General features: G+C 34.0%; 1 protein-coding gene across 1 annotated transcript in view; it reads left to right on the top strand.

The window, feature by feature from the left end:
* Positions 1-24,840, top strand: part of AP3B1 (adaptor related protein complex 3 subunit beta 1) — a 258,639-nt gene that overhangs the window by 221,915 nt on the left and 11,884 nt on the right. The window contains exons 23-25 of the mRNA XM_090276405.1: positions 4,229-4,460; positions 8,978-9,062; positions 19,931-20,028. Of these exons, the coding sequence (XP_090132531.1) occupies positions 4,229-4,460; positions 8,978-9,062; positions 19,931-20,028 (415 nt within the window). The remainder of the gene's footprint in view (positions 1-4,228; positions 4,461-8,977; positions 9,063-19,930; positions 20,029-24,840) is intronic.

The following is a 24,840-nucleotide window of genomic DNA, read 5'->3' as shown; positions in this document are numbered from 1 at the left end:
TTAGATTGAGGGAGAGCTTCAGTAAACCAACCAGGAAGGCATGGTGCACCTTCTGAGCACCTTATGTAGTGTTTGGATTGCTAATTCCCAGCTGCCTGCAAACCACACCCCTGCTTCTGCCCCGCTTTTCTCATTCTGTTCTACACTTGCCTCTCTCCAGCTTTCCGCTTTACTTCCCCGTGTTATATGTAGCCCAAGCTTCCATGATTTTTTTTTCTTTTTTTAATTTTTATTTCTCAATTACAGTTAGCATACAATATTTTATTAATTTCAGTTGTGTGACATAGCAATTAGACACTTACATAACTTACAAACTGATGCCCCAATACGTCTACTACCTACCTAACACCACACATAGTTTTTATAATATTATTGCCTATATTCTCTATTCTGTACTTTACGTCCCCATGACTCATTACATCAACATGTATTTAAGGATATAACGGAAATTGTGTCTCTGGAACTTGGTTACTGTCTCCAATATTCTTATCATCTAATTAAGAGAATAAACATAAGATACTGAACAATATAATTATCCAGTTAAGGGCTTGTGTTTAAAGTTGATTGTCATAGCCTCAGTGACATGGGAATTTATGTATATATATGTGTGTACACTCATGTGTTCTGTGTCTGTTTGCTTATTTATCGGATGCCCACTGTATCTTTGAATGGATGTTTGTTTACTGCTAAGGATTGCTGTCTTGGGTTGTGCTAATAAACCCCACCCCCAGATTTGTAAAGGAAATAAAACTTAGTGTGAGCATTGAAACAAAAGAGTTTTGAAAATAATTTTTATAAAGGAAGAGAACCTAACCTTAGAAGTAAAAGTGCTTTGAAAACTTAAAATGCTAGAATGTTGTTATGATCATCAAAACACCAAAATAGAAGTCATTGTCCAGTTGCTCCATTACTTTATATAGTCAAATTGTAAAGTTTACCTAAGTATTTATTATATTTTAAATTGTCCACCCTTATAAGTTGAGCTTTTAGAAAAGGAATACTACATTTTAATTATGCTTTGAAGACATTTTACCATTTTGTATATATGACAGTTAACTTTTGGATTTTTGTTGATGAATTTTAAATTATTAATAAGGTTTTAATGTCATCAGGTGTCAGTGGCATAGTTAACATGTTGATTAGATTCATATGCACTTTCAGAATTATAATAGAAAACCTAGTTTGGGACAGTGCACTTGTTAGGAAACAATGTTGCTTAGGCCTTTTTAATTACAAATAGATTATTTTTTAAAAGCTTGCCCATGCCAGGTCAAGCTACATCCCATACTTTGACTTTGCTTGGAAAGATGACCACGACATTATTTTAAAATGTACTGTGTTTCTTTATTTAACATACTGCCTCTGATATTACTCAAGATTGAGGAGAGATTTTATAAACAGAGTCTGAAGTTCAATGGAAGGATAAACAGATGATTAGGCAAGAAAATTCTGGGGAGGGGAGAAATGAGGGACATTTTGTTTTGCCAAATAATTTAATTACATTGTAGGGCTATAAGAAATAGAACAGTGTGGTACAGGATTACACCCAAAAATGTCTCCGAGTACATAAATAATTAAAATGTTTGCACTTCAAGATCATTGAGGCAGTTTGTTCATTAGAGTCCACACATGAGTGAAATCATATTGTACTTTCTTTCTCTGACTGGGTTATTTCACTTAGCATCATGTTCTCCAGGTCCACCCATGCTGTCACAAAGGGTAACATTTTCTTCTCTTTTATGACTGAGTAGTATTCCATTTTGTATATGTGCCATAGTTATTTTATCCACTCATCTACTGATGGACACTTGGGCTGCTTCCATATCTTGGAGATTGTAAATAATGCTGCAGTGAACATAGGGGTGCTTATGTTCTTTTGAATTAGTGTTTTGGGTTTCTTTGGATAAATTCCCAGAAGTGTAATCACCAATTCATAAGGCAGTTCCATTTTAAGTTTTTGAGGTATTTCCATACTGCTTTCCACAGTGACTGTACCAATCTGCGTTCCCACCAACAGTGCAGAAGGGTTCCCCTTTCTCTACATCCTCGCCAGCACTTGTTGTTTGTTGATGTATGATGATAGCCATTCTGACAGGTATGAGATGATAGCCATTCTGACAGGTGTGAGGTGATATCCCATTGTGGTTTTAATTTGCATCTTTCTGATGATTAGTGACGTTGAGCATCTTTTCACATGTCCTATTAGCCATCTGTATGTCCTCTTTGGAGAAGTGTCTGTTCAGGTCATTTTGCCCATTTTTAAAATTGTATTGTTTGATTTTTTAGTGTTGAGTTTTATAAGTTCTTTATAATTTTTGGATATTAACCCCTTATCAGATGTAGCGGCGAATATGTTCTCCCATTCATTGGGTTGTCTTTTTATTTATTGATGGTTTCATTTGCTGTGCAAAAACTTTTTAGTTGATGTAGTCCCAGTTGTTTATATTTTCTTTTGTTTCCCTTGCCTGAGGAGATATATCTGAAAAAACACTGCTACAAGCAATGTCTGAGATTTTACTGCCCATGTTTTCTTCTAGGATTTTATGGTTTTGGGTTTATCATTTAAGTTTTTAATCCATTTTTAATTTACTTTTGTGTGTGGTTTAAGAAGGTGGTCTAAAGCGCTGGCTGCTGTGGCTCAGTGGATTGAGCGTCGGCCTGCAAGCCAAGTGTCACTGGTTTGATTCCCAGTCAGGGCACATGACTAGGTTGCACGTCAGGTCCCCAGTTGGGGGCGCAAGTGAGAGGCAACCACACAGTGGTGTTTCTCTCCCTCTCTTTCCCTTTCCCCTCTCTAAAAAATAAAATAAACAAACAAATAAGTAAATTATTTTAAAAAAAGAAAAGGAAAGAAGGTGGTCTGGTTTTATTTTTTTTCTGCACATCTGTCCAATTTTCCCAACACCATTTATTGAATAAACTATCTTTAGTCCATTGTATGTGCTTGCTTCCTCTGTCAAATATTAATTGACTGTAAAGGTGTGGGTTTATTTCTGTGCTTTCTATTTGTTCCATTGATCTCTGTCTTTTTATGGCAGTACCATGCTGTTTTGATTACTATGGCCTTATAGTATAGTTTGATATTAGGTAGCATCATTCCTCCAGATTCATTCTTCTTTCTCAGGATTGCTGTTGCTATTTGGGGCCTTTTGTGGTTCCATATAAATTTTTGAAGTATTTGTTCTAGCTCTGTGAAATACATCATTGGTATCTTGATAGAAATTGCATTGAATCTATTGACTGAATTAAGAAGCAAAATAGAGACAGTCCCACAGAGTGAGTGCAGGCTGACAGCTCTTGGAGGGGGACTAGGGGGTAGAAAGATCAAGCAGGAAGGAAAAAGGACTCATGGAAATGGACAACAATGTAATGATTGCGGGGCAGGTGTAAGGAGAGTAAGTGGTAATGGAATACAATTTAAAAATTTATAAAACAAAAGAGGATCTAGCAAAAGGAAAAAAATCATTGAGGAAAGGCTGACATTAAGTTAAGGCTGACATTAAGTTATGTACAGGTTATGGTTAAGTATTTAGAGATTACTTAAATATGGAGTCAGTAGATCTGTATCAGTTTCATGTGAATTTAAAAGATGGAACCATGAAAGCTCTAGAAGAAAATATAAGTGAAGAAATTACCTGAGCTCGGAGTAGGGAAGATACTTTTAATCATTAAAGCAGAGGAAGAAACCACCTCAAAGGAGGTCGTAGTCTTCAGTTTACAATGAAAGAAATTCAAGGTGAAAAAAGTTCAAGGAGTCACAATTGGAAATGAAGGTACAAGATATTCATCATTGGCATATAAGACTATCTTACAGTTCAAAAGCCTGAGAAAATCAACTGACAAATTATTAAAACTCGTAAGAAAATTAACAAGATGTCCAAATATAGTGTATCTAGAAGAAACTAACAAAATGTTTATAAATGCTAAAATAATTGACTATATTTGGATATATAAATACATGTCTTACTAGACATATATTTTCAAAATGTTTTAATATATGCCTGCAGAGTACAGAAAAATTAATGCTGTTTTGAAGATATTTACATTACATTTTAATATAATTTCTGACTTAGTATTTATGTGTGTGATGTCCTGCTAATGCTTGTTATTGTGGTTTATGTAATACTTTAGGGAAAGCAAGAATTAATGTCATAAATTCTTACATATTTTTAAGATAATTATTAATGATATTTACTAATTCATCTTTCTTCTCTTACATATGCAATAGGTCAGTACTCCTGTCTTTGTACCAATGAAAACTCATGTGCTGCTTCATCGGATGAGTGGGAAAGGACTAGCTGCCCATTATTTCTTTTCAAGACGGCCTTGCATTTTTGGTGATAAGATGGTCTCTGTACAAATAACATTGAATAATACTACAGATCGAAAGATCGAAAATATCCACATAGGAGAAAAAAAACTTCCTTTAGGCATGCAAATGCATGTTTTTAATCCAATAGGTAACTATTCTTATTTAAAACTTTTAACCGTATTTGATAATTAAATGTATTCATTTTAAAGATTTTATTTATTTACTTTTAGAAAGAGGGGAAGGGAGGGAGAAAGAGAGTGAGAGAAACAGGGATGTGTGGGAAATGCATGGATCGATTGCCTCTCACACGCCCCCAGCTGGATTCCTGACCTGCAACCCAGGCATGTGCCCTGACTGGGAATTGAACCAGTGGCCTTTTGGTTCTCAGGCTGGCACTCAGTCCACTGAGCCACACCAGCCAGGGCTAAATGTATTCATTTTAAAAGTAAAGTAGAATACATGCTATTTTATTGTCTATTAACATACTCAGTTTATTTTTATTTCTCCTTTCTAAATTTATCTTTCAAAATAAAAACATTTCATTGCCTTTAGGAATCACATGCCAGCAAGGGTAATGCCAATACTGTAAGCATAAAAGGATGGGGCTGAAGAATCAAAATTGCCTCCTGTTTTACCTGTCTGCATCACCTTCCCCTACCTCTCTATCTCAGTTGCATTCCTGCATGATTTTAGTCTTTTTGAATACAATCTTTGCCATTTCTCCCCTTCCCTGCTTCATATTCCATAAGTTGAAAAGAGAAGGCAGTAATGAATGAAAGGATGTATACTGTTCTGTCTTTGTTTCCACACATACCCAGGAATCTCCTTTTTCTTGGAATAAAGCACAGATATGGCAGTACTGGGTCTTTATCCCCACATGCAGCACAACCCGCTGGTGCTGAGCAGGCTGCCCTCATATGCAGCGTGTGCTTTCCAGGTGCCTCAGTGCCCGTTGCATGATGTAGCCGCACCAGCTGTCATCCCCTTCTATTATTGAAGCACTGTACCAAAACTATACCTTTTAAAAATTGTGTAATGTATGTCTTTGAGTTTATAACAGGATAATAATTAGAATATCTGTCTCTATTTCTGTTTTGTGTAAGTGGAGACATCCCTAAAGTTTTGTTGAGAGAAGCTTCATGCAAAATCTCAGTTAAAAGTAATATAAAGCCCTGACCTGGTGGGTCATTTGGTTGGAGCGTCATCCTGTAACTGAGAGGTCACAGGTTTAATTCCCAGCCAGTGCACATACCTAGCTGGTGAATTCTGTTCCTGGTCTGGGTGCGTATGGGAGGCAGCCAATTGATGTTTCTCTTTCACATCAATGTTGCTTTCTTTCTCTCTTCCTTCCTCTCTCAAAGCAATGAAAAAATAATGTCTTTGGTTGAGGGTTTTTAAAAAGTCATGTAAGGTTTCTGTCATTTGAATCCCTGAAATAGTAGAATCAGAAAGTTCCAGATAGATCCTTTTTATAATACTTAAGTTGAGCGAAGGCTTTTGACCAGGACTGTGCCATCTTTATTCATTACTTCACATAGCTGTTCTATTTTTCTTAACTTGAGCTCTTTGACATTGTTGAATCCTCTTGTATAAGTATAGTTTTCATCAGTCATTCAGTAAAGAAATCATTCTTTGTGTTACATTTTTACCCAAAGGAATAAAACAATTACTAATAGATGGAATATGCTAGATTTTTTATAAGTAACCAAAGTAAAGTAGAGATAAAGTAAGGTGATTTCAGAACCTGCTTATTACTCTTTATTTTAAAAATAATTTAGTAATTAAGACACCATTTAAAGAATACAGTGTCCTGATTTTTATTTATTTTGTAAAGTTAATACATATAAATATATGAACATAATATTTCAAGTTATTTTGTAACTATAGCAATTTGTATTCTTTTTTTGATTGCTTAAAAGTCATCCATTTTTACCTAATTAAAAAATTAAGAAGTGTCAAGCAGCTGATATATGAATTGTCTGAAGGTTGAAAGTGTTATCCAAAGGTTAAAACAGTAGAACAATATTAACATTTCTTTGAGCTGGCATAATGAGTCAGTGACTTGAACTTTTGCTGGCCTGTGTAGAATATAAGAAATAAATTAATAAATTTCATAGTATGGCCCTAACAGGAGATAAAATATGAATGAATATATACCATTGCCTCAGTATTAGTAGAGGGCTTTTTTTTTTGCAAATATTTATGACTATAATGTTTCATTGACATTTATTGAATATCCTCAAAATACAGAGTTCTTTCCCATGTAGTAGATATTTGTATATAACACGACCTCATTTTTTTTATTATCAATAGATCACAGTAGAGTTACAGAGTATGATATATCTTAATTACTCTTCCAAAACATCTTAAAACTGCAACATAGAACAAATTCTATATTTTCATGTTTTGTGACATAAGGGAGAGAAGAAAATTGTTTTATTTAATAAGCACATGTGCATATGTTAATCAGTTTAACAGATTTTGTCTATAATATTTTACTTCTTTTTCTCTGGCTTTTTCCCTGCCTTTAGCATTAAACTGAATCCCTTGCAAGAATATCAGGAATAACATGACATTTTCCCAGAGACCAGTATATAAGAGAAATAAAACACACATGCACATACAGAGAATAGCCCTAGGCTATTCAGGAACTTTATGGTAACAATTGACAGGTTTGAGTTCAGCTAATATTTCACCAGTTACTGTATGACTGTCACATCAAAGTGGATGACATCCTGTGTGATTTATTTTTCATTATTAATCGTGTAGTATAACAGAGCCAGTGTTTTTCAGCCATTTCTATATAATCCTCTCATGTATATGCAGTGATCCAGAGAAGTATCCAAATAAAGACACCTGATTGAGTGAAATTTCCCAATGTGGTAGGCTTCGAATATTATAGAAGTTCTTTATATGAATAATTTTATGCTGACTACTTGTTCTCAAAGTATTTATGTAATAAAACATACCACTGATCATAAGCAGTCCTTCAGGATTAGGTGGCACTAAACTCACTTTTAATTATCTCAAAACTGAAGACGATACCAAACTACGTCAGAGTGCACCTTGTGAACTGTCACTTTGTCAAATGAAATACCAGGGTACGTGATGTAGAGAGATCTAAATCGTGAATGCCATTATGTTATGAAGATAACAGCATTTGCTACTACTGTGCTCAGCTGCAAAGTAGACCAGACTGCAGTTCATTGTGGCGCAGAAGAAAGCATTAAGGATTCACCAAAGAATAGCCTGAACAGTGTGACTGGCAGAGCTGTGGACTGATAAGGTGTAGCTTTTGGAAAAATGTAAAAGAAGAACTATCATTGTAGTTATTTATTGTACAAGAATGCATGTTTGCGAAGGATTTGGGCAGCAAGTCTCATGGTACTTGCATAAATGTTAAGTTTATAAACAAATAAAATTCAAAGTGGAAAAATCAACTTACATACCACTAAACAAAACAGTAACATTTAAAAATCAGCATTAAACAATGCTTCCTGATAATGCCTCGTCTTCATTGAGTCTATACACATAAACAGACTTCTTGATATAATAAGCTTACTGAATTATTCATTTGTCCCATCTATACCATCTTCTCTGTCATGGTTAACATTTAATGACAAATCATACTTATGAATAAGCCCTAGGATAGTCACAGTCTACTGGATTAGAGGGTGTTTGCTAAAATATAATTACATATATCTAACCAGATATACAGAATAGATAAAGCTTAATATAAAGCTGTTGTACAGTATGACTGCACTTACACAGAAGAGTTAGCAATGTGGATATCAAAAGTGGATGATTTCTATTTAAATATATAATTATGCATAAATATTTATTCTAAGTAGTATATATTTAAGATCTCCCATTAGTCTTCTAATGTACAACCAGACTTTGGAATCCCAAACATAATAAAATTTTGACATTGTCTTAAGTTTTATCATTGTGAAGTGAAAAACACCAGCGTTTTATATATATTGATACAGTTATTTCCCAGTTGGTTGATAGATAAAGCTTTAAAAATTACAGATATATAAAATGTCACTTTATGTATTTATTTTTTTCAAGATAATCAAATCTGTTACTGAATTTTCTTTCAGTAATTTTTGAATAATGCAATTAGACTTACCAACTGGTTTTTATGCCAATTGTCTTGGGTAATTTCTTAGTACAATTAATTTCTTCCAGTTTTGCTTTATATTTACATTTTTTAACTTTATTTCTTCTGATGGAAATTTGGAACACTTCTTAAAATCTTACTTTTCATATCTAGATAAATATTTCATAGTTTTAAAACGTAATCTCTTAAAAGCACTCATAGCTCATTGCAGTTGTTCCACACAGCACTGAATTTCTTTCTCACCTTCAGTGCCTATAAAGGCAATACTGTAAAACATGACATTCTCAGGAAGAGATGCATTTCTGAAACAAAATGATATAATGTGTCCATTGAAATATGTGCAGAATTAAGTTGTGAAAGAAAGCTTTCATTAATGAAATTTTTTTATAATTTGCTTTTCCTTATTTGAAAGTATTCTTAAAAGCCATCGTTAAATTTGGGTATTTTAACCAAACTAGAAGCATTACATAAGTTTTCAGTGTTTAGTTTGCCTCTTTTTCACATCCTCTGTGTTTTCATGTCTAAATTATCTAATTTCCTAGAATCTCTTGAGCCTGAGGGATCCATTACTGTTTCAATGGGTATTGACTTTTGTGATTCTACTCAGACTGCCAGTTTCCAGTTGTGGTAAGTTCAATTGTTTTTCTATATTTTATATTACCTGTAAAGGATAGCAGATCAAAACTAAGCTTTCAACAGCTTTTTGTTTTGAGAGACAAGACATTTAAACAAATGTGCCTTTTTGGCAGTGATTAGACTGGCATGGAATAGTTGTATACATTGTGTACTGTGTGTGTGTGTGTTTAATGTTTGTTATACAACTAGCCATGACAGTCTTCCGTGTGTGATTGAAATTCATACTTTGTTAGTCAAAGGAAGAAGCTTCTGCTAATTTTTTTGCTTCTAATTGCAGTTTGGGAAAATTCAGGAGAAATAAAAATACTTTAATAATATTACTGACTAGCTCAGAGAAGTTATCTTTTTAAACATCTTATATGTTATCTTGAGCCTCTTAAGTGGAGAATTATTGATTCTGTCAGCACCTAAAACCCATGCATTTTTCCCTTTTTACTTTAATTTTGATAAAGTTAAAAAGGACATTTATTTTGTTGGCAAAGGTTTCATAGGTGAATATTATTCAAAGGAGCTTTTCCTGGGATTGGGTTTTGTCATTATTGTTTTTATGTGATGTTTTTTATACATTTCTAATGAAATCCAGAAACTGTTAGCAATTAATACAAAGTTTATATTCATGCATCTTTAAGAATTATCTTTGAACTCTTATATTTTTCTAGTCTAGGATATCTTTTTATTCTTAAAAGAATAAAGACATTTTATTTATCTAAGTTTTAACTAGCTTAAAGCAGAATTGGTTATGATAAAACCTCCAAGTTTAGGAAATAGACATTTTAAAATAAGTTTATAGTTAAATATAGTCAACCTTCTTTTTCATATGCCTTTTCATTTTACCAGTAATTCAAGCCTAATATTATACCATTTATTGCTGAGAACCTACAAAGATGAATATAAGCAATGTAGCATAACACATTGATTTTATGCAGATCATCACCTTTATGTTTTGGGAGGTCTGCTATATTAGTGATATATAAAAACTGATTACTTTTCCCAACATTGCCTAGTAATTGTTTATTATTTTTCTATTAGACAACACAGATCAATATTACCGAGCACAAGACTATGAGAGCATCACTCTAAATAGATTTGCCTCCAACACCAGCGGTATATTCATTTTAATGATTTCGACAATGTCAGCCCAATGACAAAGCTCATGCACCAAGTTCAGACAATATTTAGAACTGAAAGAATTATTTTTTTTCTTATTAAGTTACCTAAAGAACATTTTATATTTCTATGTAATGGGGGTTATTTAAAAAAAAAAAAACAACAACTATATTTTCATTATAAGAACGAGATTTGCGTTTTGTCTTTCACAGTTAACTAAGTCCAAGGTAAATAGGTAGGTAGTGTTTGATTTTTATCTTACCCTGCGGAGTATACATGAACAGTTTTTTCTCTCTTCCTCTTAAACTAATTTAAGGAAAATGATGAATGTACTCTAAAGAAAATAGCCTTTGTTATTTTAAGCATGTACATTAATATGTTTTGCTGTTGTGGAGGTATAAATTAATTATTTATTTTAGATTTCATTAAGCACCTAAGCATACTAGATCAAAAAAAATTTTGTGTGTGTGTGTTCCAAAAAGAACACTTTGTCTTGCATCAAATGTAATTGATCCTGAAGCAATGTAATCACAATTACTCACTTTCTTAATTGGCCTGCCCAAAATCAGAAAATGGAAACCGATCGACAGTGTTTAAATCAATAGCTTCATAGTAGTGCTAGTGGAGGTAGGGAGATAGTGGTAATGGGTAGATCAATTGGTCTTAGATGCCAATCACTGACTGTGCCTTTTGCATAGTAAATAGCATTTTTTGCTTAGTGATGTGTGCTGTGTTAGTCTTGATTCAATAAAGGTGGGGGGTGGGGGCAAGAATGGCTGATACTGAATTTTTTCCTTGAAATACATTATACAGATCAATACTTAAAGTTATGGGTAATAAGAGCATATTTCATAAGAAGCCTTCAGAAATGGTGAGAACATGGACTATCAGTCTTTCGGGTGTACTTTTATTTATTAAAAGAAAAGGAACAAGAGTAAAATCCTACTTTAGCTTCCAGATTAATTCTAAGTCATTATAGTTATGCTATATAGATAGGTAGGTAGATAAATAGATAATACTATTATATGTAGCTATATAGTTATATGGATACTTTTTTATATATTATTTTATTCAATTACATATTTGATGTATTAGTGTCTCTTTTTTGCTTTGCATTTTAAATGGTCATCAGATTAACTCCTTGATTAAATTTATTGAGATTGAAAATGTGTATAATATTCAGAAATGTATCTCTAAAAGTAGATGCACTGCGTAAACAGGTCTTATCCTGTGAATCACAGATGTTGATATATTAACTAGTGTGAAAATAGTATGGCTTGATTCAAGTTAAAGGGCTGAGCTCTAGCATCCACCCCTCTTTTTGCCCAAAATCCATTAAAAAGACAGAAAATAATTTTTAAGAGAATGAGCACTAAAGGAAGAAAGGAAGGAAAAGTGAAAGGAAGCCATTAGCTAACCAGAAATTGTAAAGACTTATTGGCAGTTAGAAAGCAAACGAGAGCAGATAAACAATAACAGAAAATTTAAACCATAGAGCAAACACTCAAGGGAGAGACTTACTACAATGGTAAGAACAAATCTGGCAGAATTTCAAGCACAAAGTGAACAAGTGAAAAGTTAGGGTAAGACAGTCATCGGGGAATTGAAGAACTGCTTTCAACCTGCAGTTCTCCAATCTAACCCCTTGCAGCAGACAATATACACATTTAATTGTAAACCTAAGGATTATACTGTAAAGAAAGTGAACTGCTTGCCAGGAAGGACTTGTGGTGGGGATGTGGGAGTCTGAGAGGACAGCAGGGTTTGAGTTGGTGGCAAGGAGACAGGGATGATTAAAAATGAGATGAAACTCAGTTGTATCGAATAGAGTAATATTCTCAAGCCCTCTGCCACCAGGGAAAAGCCAGTGTTGTGTCTGTTGGAAGAGCTGTCAGGTGCTGGCCTGCCTACTCTCCAACGTCAAGTCCATGCAGCCATTCATCTCACCCTCCTAAGAAAACTCCAGTCAGCCCCCAGGAGAGAGGGGACCTTTAGCGATAACGTTCACTAACATGTACCAGGCCTTTGCAGTGGGCTAGGCACTGTTTTAGACACTTGTGTTTTATGTGTTAATTTATTTAATGTTTTCATAAAACAATTCTTTTTCAAGCAGTTGCAGTGTCCTAGGCACTGTTCTAAACACTTGCATTGTATGTGTTATTTTTTTTGATTCTTTATGAAGCAGGCATATGAGATAAGAATTATTATTTCTTTTTTAGAGGTGAGTAAACTGAGGCATAGGAAGATTAAGAAACTGCACATGGCAGTTATCATGATTCATGTCAAGAGGTTAAATTCTACTTATATAAACATGTAACAAACAAAACTCAGCTTATGTTATTTATAAGAACCCCACCTAAAAGAGAATGACACAGAAATTTTGAAAATAAAAGATGAAATGGGGGGAGGTGGGCAGGGCAAGGGACAACAATGAGGCGGGGCGGGGGTGGGGGAATGGGACAACTATAATAGAAAAAGAATTAAAAAAAATTAGAAAAAAAGAATATTAAAGATAAAATATATGCACGTGTGTGTGTATTTACTATCAGGTAGATGATAAAAAGAAAACAGGGCAATAGTAACACTAGAAAAAATTCTAAAGCATTTAGATTTTCAAAAAATTTCTGTTCATTCCAATTCTCCACAAAATTCTAACAGTTATAAACTTTCAACAACATAGGTTTGTGATATGTAAGGCAGAAACTATTAAATGCTAGGAGAGATTGACAAAGCGATGATCATAGTATATTTTAATACAGTATTCCCTCACTTATCGCAGTATTACGTTCTAGACACCCCCCGCCACAACAGGTGAAAATCCATGAAGTAGGAACCTTACATTTATTTTAGTATTTATATATATTTTAAGGCTTTAGAAACCCTTCCCACACACTTATAAACCATTCCCAGTCCCTTATTAACCTGTTTCACACTTTTATAAACACTACTTATGTTCTTAAACATATTCTACACTCTTAAACCTACGTAACTTTAACAACATACGTATACAGTACCACAAAATCCCGCAATATAGCAAAAAATCCGCGATAAATAATTAAATATAATATTTTTTAAAATCCTGTGTTAAGTGAACCACAATATAGAGAGGGACTACTGTACACACATCAGGAATGGGCAAATCAAAGAGGAAGATAGATATGTAGACAGACATACAAGCAGATATAGATATACACACAAACATACAAAATTCAGTAATTCAGTTATCAAGTTTGGTTTGGTCTAAGATATATATTTTCAAAAGAATTCCTTGTTTTCTAAGTATAGAAAATACATATTTTTTAAAAAACACTGATGTATGAAAAGAAAGAGCAAGAGAGAGAAGCTGTGGGCTAATGTGATTAAAGAAAAAAATGATACATAAGAAAGATTAGAAAAGATAAAGGTGATAAAACAAATCAAAATAATATGTACACTTCTATACCATTAAATTGGGCTATTTAGATGAATGGTTTACTAGAAAAATTTAGAAATCAAAGAGGTTAAATTTTATCAGAACTTCAAAAAAGAATAATCTCTATAGTGTTTAAACTTTTCTAGAACAAAGGAAAAGAAGGAAGGTGTCCATGTCGTTCTGTAAGGCTAGTATCACCCTGATTTTAAAACCCAAAAGGATAGCACATGAATGTGCACATCACTTGGGGTTGTAAACTCAAAAGACTTTTGGTTCATACAGATTACCTGTCATCACATGAAATATCAGAAGCATTCCCTTTAAGTCAGAAAAGTAAAACAAGGTTACTTACTCTCAACACTGTTTCACATTATAATGGAAGTTCTAGCCAATATGAAAGACAGGTAAAAAACAGGTGAGGTGTAAATCCTAGAAAGAGACAAAATTATCATTTTTTAAAAAACTTTATTTATTGATTAGAAAGAGAGAGACAAACATCAATTTGTTGTTCCACTTATCCATCCATTCATTGCTTATTTCTTGAATGTGCCCTGACTGGGGATTGAACCCGCAACCTTGATATATCAGGACAGTGCTCTAACCAGCTGAGCTACCTGGCCTATAATATAATTATCAACCCAGAAATTTTACAATCAACAGAATATCCACTTTTTAAGCTAATGAGCTTAGAAATGTATACAACTCATTATATGAAAATCATTAACATTTCTCTATAGTAGGAATAACCAATTTTAAAATGTTATGAATAAAATTATTTACAAGAACAACAAAAGGAATAAATTAACAAGAAATTTGTAATATCTGTGTGGGAATTAAAACTTTCCTGAAGGCCATAGAAAGAAGATATAAATAAGATAATAAATATACTGTGTTCCTGAACAGGAGTCAATATTCTCACTAAAATTATTCTTCACATTTAACATGATTCTAGGCTACATCCAGTAGGCCTTTTCAAAGAACTTGACAAATTTCTAAAATTCAATGGGAAAAGAAAATGTCCAAGAAAAATCAAAACCAAAATTTAATGCAAAAAGCCCTCCTCTATAATAATTTCAAAATATTCTTTAATGCCACATCTATATTTTTATTCAACATAATTGACTATTGGCACAGGAATCAGTGAAACAAAACAAAATTTAGAAATTTTATGTATTATAAAAGTAGCATTTCAGACCAATGGGGAAAGAACAAACCATTCAGTAAATGGTATGATGACTGTTGTCTGAAAAAAATAAAGGTAGCTTCCTTCCACAGATAACTCTAAAATAAATTCCAGGTGGATTTATGATTTAATCATAAGAAACTATAAAAGTATTTAAATGTAATATAGACAAATATTTCAATACTCTTTGGGTGCAAAAGTCTTAAGCAACACACAATCTCCCCCACCCCCCAAAGAATGATACAGAGAAAAATTTTAACTATTAAAATCTTTAAACTTCTCTCTAAAGAAGAAAAAATAGATACTGTTAACAGATGAGAGATGGTGAGAAAGTACTGCAGCATATTTGGCAGACAGAAGTTTAATAAGACTGCATAAAGAATTCTCAAAATCAGTTTTAAAAAAAGAATGGAAGAGTGGAGAAAGGCTAAGAGTAGGCAGTTTATAAGAAAATGCAAATGACCAATAATCATAAGATGTTCTGCATCACTCATAGTGAGGGAAATAGAAATTAAGACATTTCACCCATCAGATTGGCCACATGTTTAAATAATTTTAACATCTCATGTTAACAAGGGAAGTAGAGAAAAGCATGTATTCTTGTGCATTGTTTGTGAGTCTTTAAATGGCAGCTTTTTAAGGCATTTTGCAGCATCTATCAAAATGCTAAATATCCATACTCTTTACCTTAGCAGTTTCATTTTTAGGGTACCCAGCCCAGGGGAATACTGGTGCTTGTGCAGGAGAAATACATCTATCAAAGGATATTGAATAAGCATTGTAATAGGGAAAATTGTAAATGAGAATCTATAAGCAAATGCTTAAATTTTGCTACATCTCTATTATGGGTGTCAGTTTTGAGTATCTACTGTGCATTTAGTATTGTACTGGGTATGTTATTTCATTTAATTGTCAGAACTAGTCCATAAGGTTAAGTGCCATTTTTCTCACTTTGTAGATGAGGAAACTTGAGCCCCACAATGTGTATAGCTAAAAAATTGACCAATTTGGATCCTAGGAGTAAGTGAAATCAGATTACATGTAGTGCAAATATACATATTATAGTTAAATGTGTAACAGGTAGAATTTTGTTTTACTTTAAACCATTACGCCGTTTGATCCCATGAAACTATGCTATTTAGAGCAACCTAATAATAGTACTTCATCACTCTGGTAAAATATTAAGTCCAATAAATTATTGTCTGTCATTACCCACTTGAATCATTCCGTGTTCATGTCATGATATTCCTGTGTTCAACCAAAGGAAATGAGAAGAGAGGGAAACAAGGAAAAAGAAAAGATATAGGGAGAGAGAAGCGAATAATAAAACAGGGGCGAAATAGTAGAAAAGGAAACACATAGAAAACTGAAGGCTCTAATAAAACACTGACATAAATGAAAGTAAAGTTTCTCCAAAATAGAGAAGAAACTTTCCACCTTATTTCAATCTAAGCCAAATCATCCTTAGAAGCTGAAACAGGCTTATAAAGTGTGTAATGTATTAGTATATTAGTTATATTTTGCATTTAGTTGAGTGTAACAGAAACCCAGCTGTAGTGGGTTAACTAAATATTGGCTTATTGTTCTCCTAGTGCAGAAACGGAGGAGGTCAGGAGTTAAGAGCTGCTGGAGGAGCTCCACAGTGTTTTCAAGGGATGCCCTTTTTTGTTTCATGTGATCTTTTCATTAGTATGTGTCAGTCATCCTCATGGTCACAAGATGGCTGCTGTACATCCATCTGTAATTAAACAGAAGACACTAGTAAAGATAGTGTGGTGACATATAATTTAACCCCGTGGCCCTCTAACTTTTTAATCGTGCACATCTATTAGTAAAATATATCTTCTGTGCACTCCCTATATGTATAAATGTATGTTTAAATTATATATGTGTGTATAGCTCACTGTGCTAACATTATATATGTGCTAAAATATGTACAGAAAAAAAAATAGAACTTCAAAAGGAATGAGAAGAAATTAGTAGGTTCTTTCTCAATGGATTTTCTATCTCAGTGCAGACCCTTGTGCATTCTTTGGAGAACACTGATTTTTTTTCAGTCGTTCAAAGGTGAAACTATGTAACACTAAATTAGTTCATTATATATATTTCATGTATATATGTATACCTGTCCCTTCACTCCTTCATCAGCCTTTACATGTTTCTCTTAATGTGACTTAGCCTCCCACTACATCAGGCGTGGTGTTCTCCATCAAGTGTCCTCCCCTCAACACTTCCATCTTAACCACCCCTTGTCGATTGTTCTCAGACGTATCCTACTCCATCCCAGGGCTGACCGCCACTTCGTTCTTCCGCTCTTAATCCCAATCTTATTTACCTCCTCTTAAGACCTTGCTCTGTGAGTTATTCCTTTCTTTCTTCCTCTTCACTGGCTTTTCCCCCTCAGCCTTTAAACATGCTCGGGTTTCTTGAAGCATTCTTCTTTTGCCTCTGCCTCGTCATGAAGCTTCCGCTGCTTTCCACGGCCGCTGTTCCCCTTCACCCTCCAGCTCACTGCATTCTGCAGTCCTCCTCCCATCCGACTGCTTTGTATTCCTCCCTGTAACACCTGACCCACACCTTTTCTCCCTGTCCCCTCTCTCCCAGTCTCATCTGCAACTTGGACTCTCCATTTTTACTTAAATGCACATCTTCCCCAGGTTTCTACCTTATCCTTTTTCTTGGTATATCCTCCTTCCCTTTGTGATCTTACTTACAAGGCTTCAGTTCTTCCCTGTATCACTCTGATTTCTTCCAAACTCCTGTATACTGCCCTGACATCCTTTCTGATTCTTAAGTTGTATTTCCAATTATCTGCTAAATATCTCTTCTGGGTAACTTGGTGGTGCTCAAAATATAACATGATTAAAGCAAAATCATTTCATTTAATCCCCAAAACTCCTCTTCTTCGGTAGTTGTCATCCTCCCAAATGTTCACACTAGAATTATCAGTCTTTCCCCACTATTCATCACCAGATCTGTCCCTTTTAACTGTAAAATACCCCCATCCCCCCCTTGCTCAGTGCTGCCCACCCAAGGGAAACAGCCTTGTATAGTGGAATATGAATATATATGTATCTGACCTTGGAGTAAAAGAGTGCTGGATTCAGATCCCAGGACTGATGCTTGCTACCTATGTCACCTTGGGCACATTGTTCAACTTACCGATAAACTGGAGGTAACAGAAGCTACCTCTTAAAATCATTGTTAGGATTTACTAAATAAAACACAGTCAATGCTAAAAAGCACTGCCTAGACTAGTGATTAGGCTCCTAACTGATCTACCTGCCTTGGGTTTCTCCTCTACTCCACCTTACACATTGCCACCAGAGTTTCTAAAATACAGATGGGATCATTTATTTTCATATGAAAAAAGTCCGTGATAGTTTCCCATTGCTTCAAGAAATAATGGAACACCTTTGTTTTAAAGTATATGAGTAAAGTAGTCATATTCTTTGTCAGACCAATGAGAACACTTTAGAGAATGAAAGGAGACATTAACTGAACAGGATTCCAGGACAACAGCTATAAACAGGGACTGTCCTGGGAGAACTGGGACAAATGGTTCTGCTGTATATAAGATATTCTCTACAGTGTTCCCCCAACCTCATCTCTTGACACACCACACTGCTCACTGTTTCCAACACACAGGTCTAGAATGTCTGCCCTTCTCGCTCTTCTTAGGAATAGACTTGCCTTTACCTCCTGCAGAATTCATAAGTCCCTCTTCCATGGCCTAGAACACTTTCCACATATCTCTAATGGAGCACCTACCATTCTATTATAAACATATCTCTCACTAGACTTGTGAACTTCAAGGGCCAATCTCACTTGTCTTTAAATCCCCATATAGTTTCACAGAACATGGGATCAAGTTTGTATTCAGTAGGCCTGGTTGGTGTGGCTCAGGGAGTTGAGTACCAGCCTACAAACCAGTTCGATTTCCGGCCAGGGCACAGGGCTGGGTTGTGGTCTGGGTCCCCAGTTAGGGGTGTGCAAAAGGCACTTGGTCGATGTTCCACTCCCTTTCTTTCTCCCTCCCTTCCCCTTTCTCTAAGAAATAAATTTAAATTTTTTTTAAAGTTTGTATTCCGTAAATGTTTATTGAACTAATAAATAAATTGGATTTACTGTTTTGCCTTGGGCAATTCACATGTGAATCATTCAAAACATTCTTTTTTTTAAATCTAGTCTTTACTCCATAAAAACATAAGGCAGCTTACAAAAATATAATATGTAATAATAAAATAAAAATGGCTGTCCTTTCTTTCTTCATATTACATTATTTTTCCCTACCCCACCCTTCAATAAGTCGTTTCTTAACTTAATGTTTGGTATTTCTTACCCACAATCTCCATATCCCAGCCACTTACCCACTGGCCCAGTTCTGACACAAAAGCAGAAGTCCTTCTGTAGGAATTTCAGGAAAGTTTTTACTTTCCCGATAAAAAGGAACAGATTTGGTTGGCTCAGTTATTCACTACTTTTCCATCATCACTCTTCCTTCTTCAATGGAATATAAAGGTGGTGCCTGGAAATGCAGCAGCCAGGTGGCAGCCACAAGGATAAAAGCCAACCAGAGGGGAGGGGAGGAGGGAAAGAAGGGGGGGTAAGAGGGGAAGGGTTTAGTCAAGGAACTAGTATAAATGACCCATGGACATGGACAATGGGGTGGGGATTGACTGTGGGAGAAGGGGTGGGCTGGGGGTGGAGCAATGGGGGGAAAAGTGGGACAATTGTAATAGAAAAGCAATAAATAAGTCAAAAAATAAAAATAAAAAGACTAAAGCATTCCGTTTTCTACACTAGGCACGAAAAGTAAAGCTAAAATATAACTGCTCTAGAAGCCATGTGAAGTATGCTTCTGGTAGTAGGGAATATATACCCTTGCTGATTACCCATTTTTTGAAAGTTCTGTGTCAAATGGTATATCTACTATATATTTTTGGAAGAAATGTTTTCCAATTGAAATAAGGGATGTATTTCTCTGTAAAGTGTTGAAGAAATTTTCAAGCCTTTATAAATATGATATTTAAGCCAAGAAGATCTTAATACTATTTTCTATGATGGCAGATGCTTTCATTGCATCTATTTAACTGCATGGTACTAAGAATGTTTGTTTATTAAGCATTAGTCCGCTTTCATGTGTTTTTTCCTTAGCACCAAGGATGATTGCTTCAATGTTAATATTCAGCCACCTGTTGGAGAACTGCTTTTACCTGTGACCTTGTCAGAGAAAGATTTTAAGAAAGAACAAGGTGAGAGATTACTACAGTTTACTAGAAACTGACATCCCAAATAATGTGTGTTCTTCTGGCTGGTCTCTAAAATAAATGACCGTGTATGCATAGCTTTTAACAGATGTCAGTGCACAATCTTCTCATTTTTGCTAATGCTTTGCTTTTACAATATAAAATAACCTTAAAAGTATATGTTTGTCTACATTCCTGGCATATGTGAAAATTGATTACTATGTTTTTAAAGTAATAAATTGATTTGTAATTAACTTTTTGATTCTGGGAGCTGTGGTTTGTCAGCATAATGATATATTTCTGTATTTTGTATTAATGAAAATGTCATAAACTTGGGACTTACCAAAGTCCTACCACTGTAAATATTATATTTCTCTTTTTTCCTTCACTAAAGAATTGTTTCTCATGTCCTACTAATCTACTTTTCCCTGCACGCAGTAGAGTGACTTACCCCTCAAAGTCAAGTCCTAATTATAGCATTGAAATACTCTCATTTTCTTTTGACCTAAAGAAGTGCTGTGTTGTCAAACTATATCAGAACTAAAACATTTTAAAATGTGCATTTAAAAAGAAAGTAGCAGACTGGAAATGTTAATATCTTGTCCTTGCCCCAGAGTCAAACATAACTTCTCGTATGTATGAATAAAGGAAAATAACTTTGAATTTATGTGTTTGATTAAGGATAATATCTATGAAACTGGGACATATTTAAATGGTGTAGTCAGCAATTTTTTTTTAAGTTTATGGGAACCTAAACTATGTTTTTCTCTGGAGGGGCTTATCAAACAAAGATCCCTTCATCTTGAGTTCATTAATTTGTGTTTGTCAGGCTTCCAGAAATACTAGGCACACACAAACATCTGCCCCTAAGGAAAAGGGCATGCTTCCTGGCACTCCCCCAGTGCAGTGCTGAAGATCTTTATGCTATAAGTCTTTGCAATCCACAATGTCAAAAAGACCTGTTGTAGAAAACTCTCACTGTAAATGAGTAGTAATCTTTTATTCTTCTGCCTAATTTTTAAGTAATGAATAAAGAATGCTAAGTTCATCTTTGCATTTGCTTTTCTTGGGAGTTATTATAGCCATCTTTGTAATTTTATTCTTCTGACAAATTGAATTGATTCTTACATTTGCTATTCTTACCCTTTGCTGGCTAAAGCCTGCCTCTCTGCTTTACACCTGCTCAGCAAACCAAGGTGAGTGGCGTGCAATAAGGCTTGGGCACATTTGTTGTTAAGGGGATATTGCTTTTATTTATTTGTTTTTTTAAAGGAAAATGCAGCTAAAGTATATCTAAAGCAGCAGATTATCTTATACCCTTTCTCTCCCTCAGCTTTGATTTAGAATTTCGATCAAGTTTTTTGTGCTCTGCTGTGACTGAGGGATTTTTCCCTGACTAGCCATACAGAACCGTAAATGCATAAGAGAGGTGCGCTTGGAGAACAGCTGTGATCCTCTGTGGAGTTGTTGCCAAAATTCCTTTTTCTTCTGCCATTTCACTTCTATAGTTGTTGATTATTTGTCTGAATAAATCTGGCAGCTGCTTGCTATGTTTAATAGAGCAGAAAGGCTACTCTGAATAAAGCTATTTGAAAATTTGCTTATATGAAGTATTTGTAAATCCTTGCAAGTCTCCTGGCATTTCTGTATCATTCTTTCTGTCTTCCTGAATTCATTCTTTGATATGGGACTTGATGCTGGCAAATTTTCCACAGGTTTAAAGAGTATTTTCAACAGTGCCTTTTTAGTTATAGATTTTAGCTGATTTGGTAATAGAGGTCTCAATTCTCAACTTTACACATGTATTTGTTTGTTATACTAATCAAGGTAGAGCTTAGCTTATTTCACAAAAGATACCTAAAAATGACTCACTAACTGAAAATCCTAAATCAGAATAAAAATCAGTCCTTAATTTTTATTAAAGCAAACTTCTGGAAGGCAAAATGCCACTAAATTAAAGAACTGTCTGTGTGTGTCATTACATTCTTGTTTTAACCTATATTTCTATGTTAAATAAAATGAATTTACTTTATATCTCATTTCAGAGTGTATATATATATATATATTCTAAGACTAAAGAAATGCATTAAATGTATAATTAAAAAGTATACAATAATAAATAAGAATGCTTGTAACAGATTGTATGTATTAATATTTTTAATGAAAACATTTTGTTTCTAATATACAGTCTGATCTGTCACTTTTTCTCAGTAGCATTTAGAGTTTCATAGCTAAAGACACATGTTTATAGGGCCGATAGTCAAAGTGCTAAATGAAAGATTGGTTTATCCTGTATATTCATATTATTCATATTCACAAAATTCATATTGAGATTTCACCAGAAGCATAATTTTTTCATTGCTTTGAGTTTTGAGCCTTGAAAAGTGAGTTAATGATCTAGCCATGGGATGATTTCAGTACTATAACATAGTTCTCTCTTTTACTTAAAAATTTTTAATTTAGCTTCTTGAAGCTGTGAATTTAAGAGACCTAAGCCAATTCTTATTCCAAGCTGCCTCTTCTTATTCATTTTCTTTTTATGAATTATATTGGAAATCTAAAACTTAGAAAAAAATTTTTACATTATTTGGTTTGCATTTTAGCAGTTAATTACAACTGCTTAACCTAAATTAAGTGCTGTCTACTGCCTCATCAAAATTTAGATAAATTCTAATGAAGCAACAAATTCTATAGTCTGACAATTTTTAAATATTTTTCCAGTAACTTCACCTTTATTATGTATGAGCAGGTTATGTGGTGTGTTAAAGTCTTTTTATAGGAGAAACTTTTAATGATACCTTGGCATATTTTCTTTCTCGTTCATTTGAGTATACCTGATATATTTTCATTTAGAAAAATCTCTGGTTTAAGAAATCTAGAATGTTTACTTAATTTTATTATGATTTATGCGTCCATCTTATGGCTTCCTAGCTAGCAAGATGCTAATTCTTTAAATGGCCAGACATTTACTATTTTCTGGCCCTTAACTACCACAAGCAATCATATTCGATGCCCCTTAATTAGAGCACCTTTTTTTCTTTCCAGGTTCTTTTTCCACCTCAGCAATCGAGACAATACATTTGCTTACCATGCTGCTATCCTAAGTGTTCTTTTGCATGTAAATTAATCTTGATTCAGTTTACACTGTCATGCTGAGTGGTACAAATTGCCTATAACAATAAAACAGCATGAGTTAAAAATAAAGGGGGGTGGGAATGCAGATTGAATGTGTGCCTTACTTGATAGGATGTTACTTTGCTTTATGCCAATACATTAGCTGACGATAATGAATCTTCTGTTCTGAAAAGCATGGTTTAGTTGATTTTTTTAATTTTACTTCAATGGAGCAGTACCTTGTCTTTTATAGACCAAGTTAGACAAACCATTAATGACAAGAGTGTTAAGGTTAAATATGAAGCAATGCATTCACTTCTCTGAGTGCTATCCATCTTTCCATTTACAGGAGCTTGACAAAAGTACTGGCTTTGTACAACATTTCCTTTAATTACATGCTGCGGGAAACAGGCTTTTAACATAAACATAGTTGCATTCATTTATTCAGCAGTTGCTCTTCAATAGAGCTTAATGGAGAAGGTTTAAATCCTAAATGAGTACACACATCTCTCAGCAGTGTTATGTCAGCAGTCACTGTGCTTTACTTAAAAGCAGCGTTTGACTGCTTGTGTAGTTTTTAAAGCTTTTGCCTAATGTTGAAGTTAAACAGTCTAAGACAGAACCTAGTGTCCCCGAGTTTGAAAGTGGTTAGTAACAACTGCTCTTTGTTAAAAGCTAGATAAGCCTTTTTACAGTGTTAGGCTTTAGTGTCTTCATACTGCTAATCCTGCAGATTTTTTAAATTGTTCGGTTGTATTTGCAATAAATAACTAAATTAAATGCATAGCCCTGAAGGTGCAGGCCTTTTGAAAACATGAAATCAAATTTTACCATTTTCATAAATTTTGTAAACTGTTTTGCATATGTCAAACATCTCAGAAGATTTTTTTAGTAGATAGCATTAGGTGTCGGTGACTTATATCACAGATCCAGATATATGTCATTTATTGTAATTATTTTGTTTATTTTAACCCAGGTCCTAAATTTCAATATTTGTTCCAAGTGTTTGCTATGTTGTTAAACATGTTCAGTGAACATTTTTACATGAAATTTTGATATTAATGGCGTGTCTTATGTTAACTCTGTATGGCTTTTGTTCATGATTTTGCTTAACTTCGTTTCTGTCTTAAATACTCTTCAAAATGTCTCTGGGTTTTAAGGTTTTCCATACACATTTTTTCTTTGTTTTCAGTGTTTTGCTTCAGAAATTTCAGTTGGTGTTTTTGTCAGTAATTGTAGAGCCATTCATTAGGCAAATGTTGTTATCACTAAGTATAGCTTAGATAAGCGTACATTTTTTAGACCCTGTTCAGTGACTTTTCAGTCATTGTTGAGATAACTTTGATCCATTGTTTTGAGGCCATTCATCAGGCAGTTCTGCTAGTTATTTCAGAATCACTCTGATTTGTTTTCAAGCAGCATTTCACCAAGAGAGATCTTTGCATGAAAAGGAGAGGGAAAATCCTTTAAAAGTAGAAGTTTAATAGTTTACCTCAGCCAAATTTATTGAGTATATTTTAAAGGGACTGAAATTGAAATTTCATCTTTGTAATTTTGTGTGTTTATCCTATAGTACTTAAAATTATTTTTAAGAGTGATGTTTGACTGTATTTTTACATATTTTTCTTACGCAGCAAAGATTTTCTTTAATTTTTGAAACAGTTGCAGATCATTTTAATTTTGTGATAATTATCTTATAAATTA

Source organism: Furipterus horrens, unplaced genomic scaffold (genome assembly GCF_987537825.1).
Source record: "Furipterus horrens unplaced genomic scaffold, mFurHor1.1.pri manual_scaffold_5, whole genome shotgun sequence".
Taxonomy (NCBI): domain Eukaryota; kingdom Metazoa; phylum Chordata; class Mammalia; order Chiroptera; family Furipteridae; genus Furipterus; species Furipterus horrens.
The sequence above is the reverse complement of the archived record's forward strand: the minus strand, read 5'-3'. Positions and strand labels throughout refer to the sequence as shown.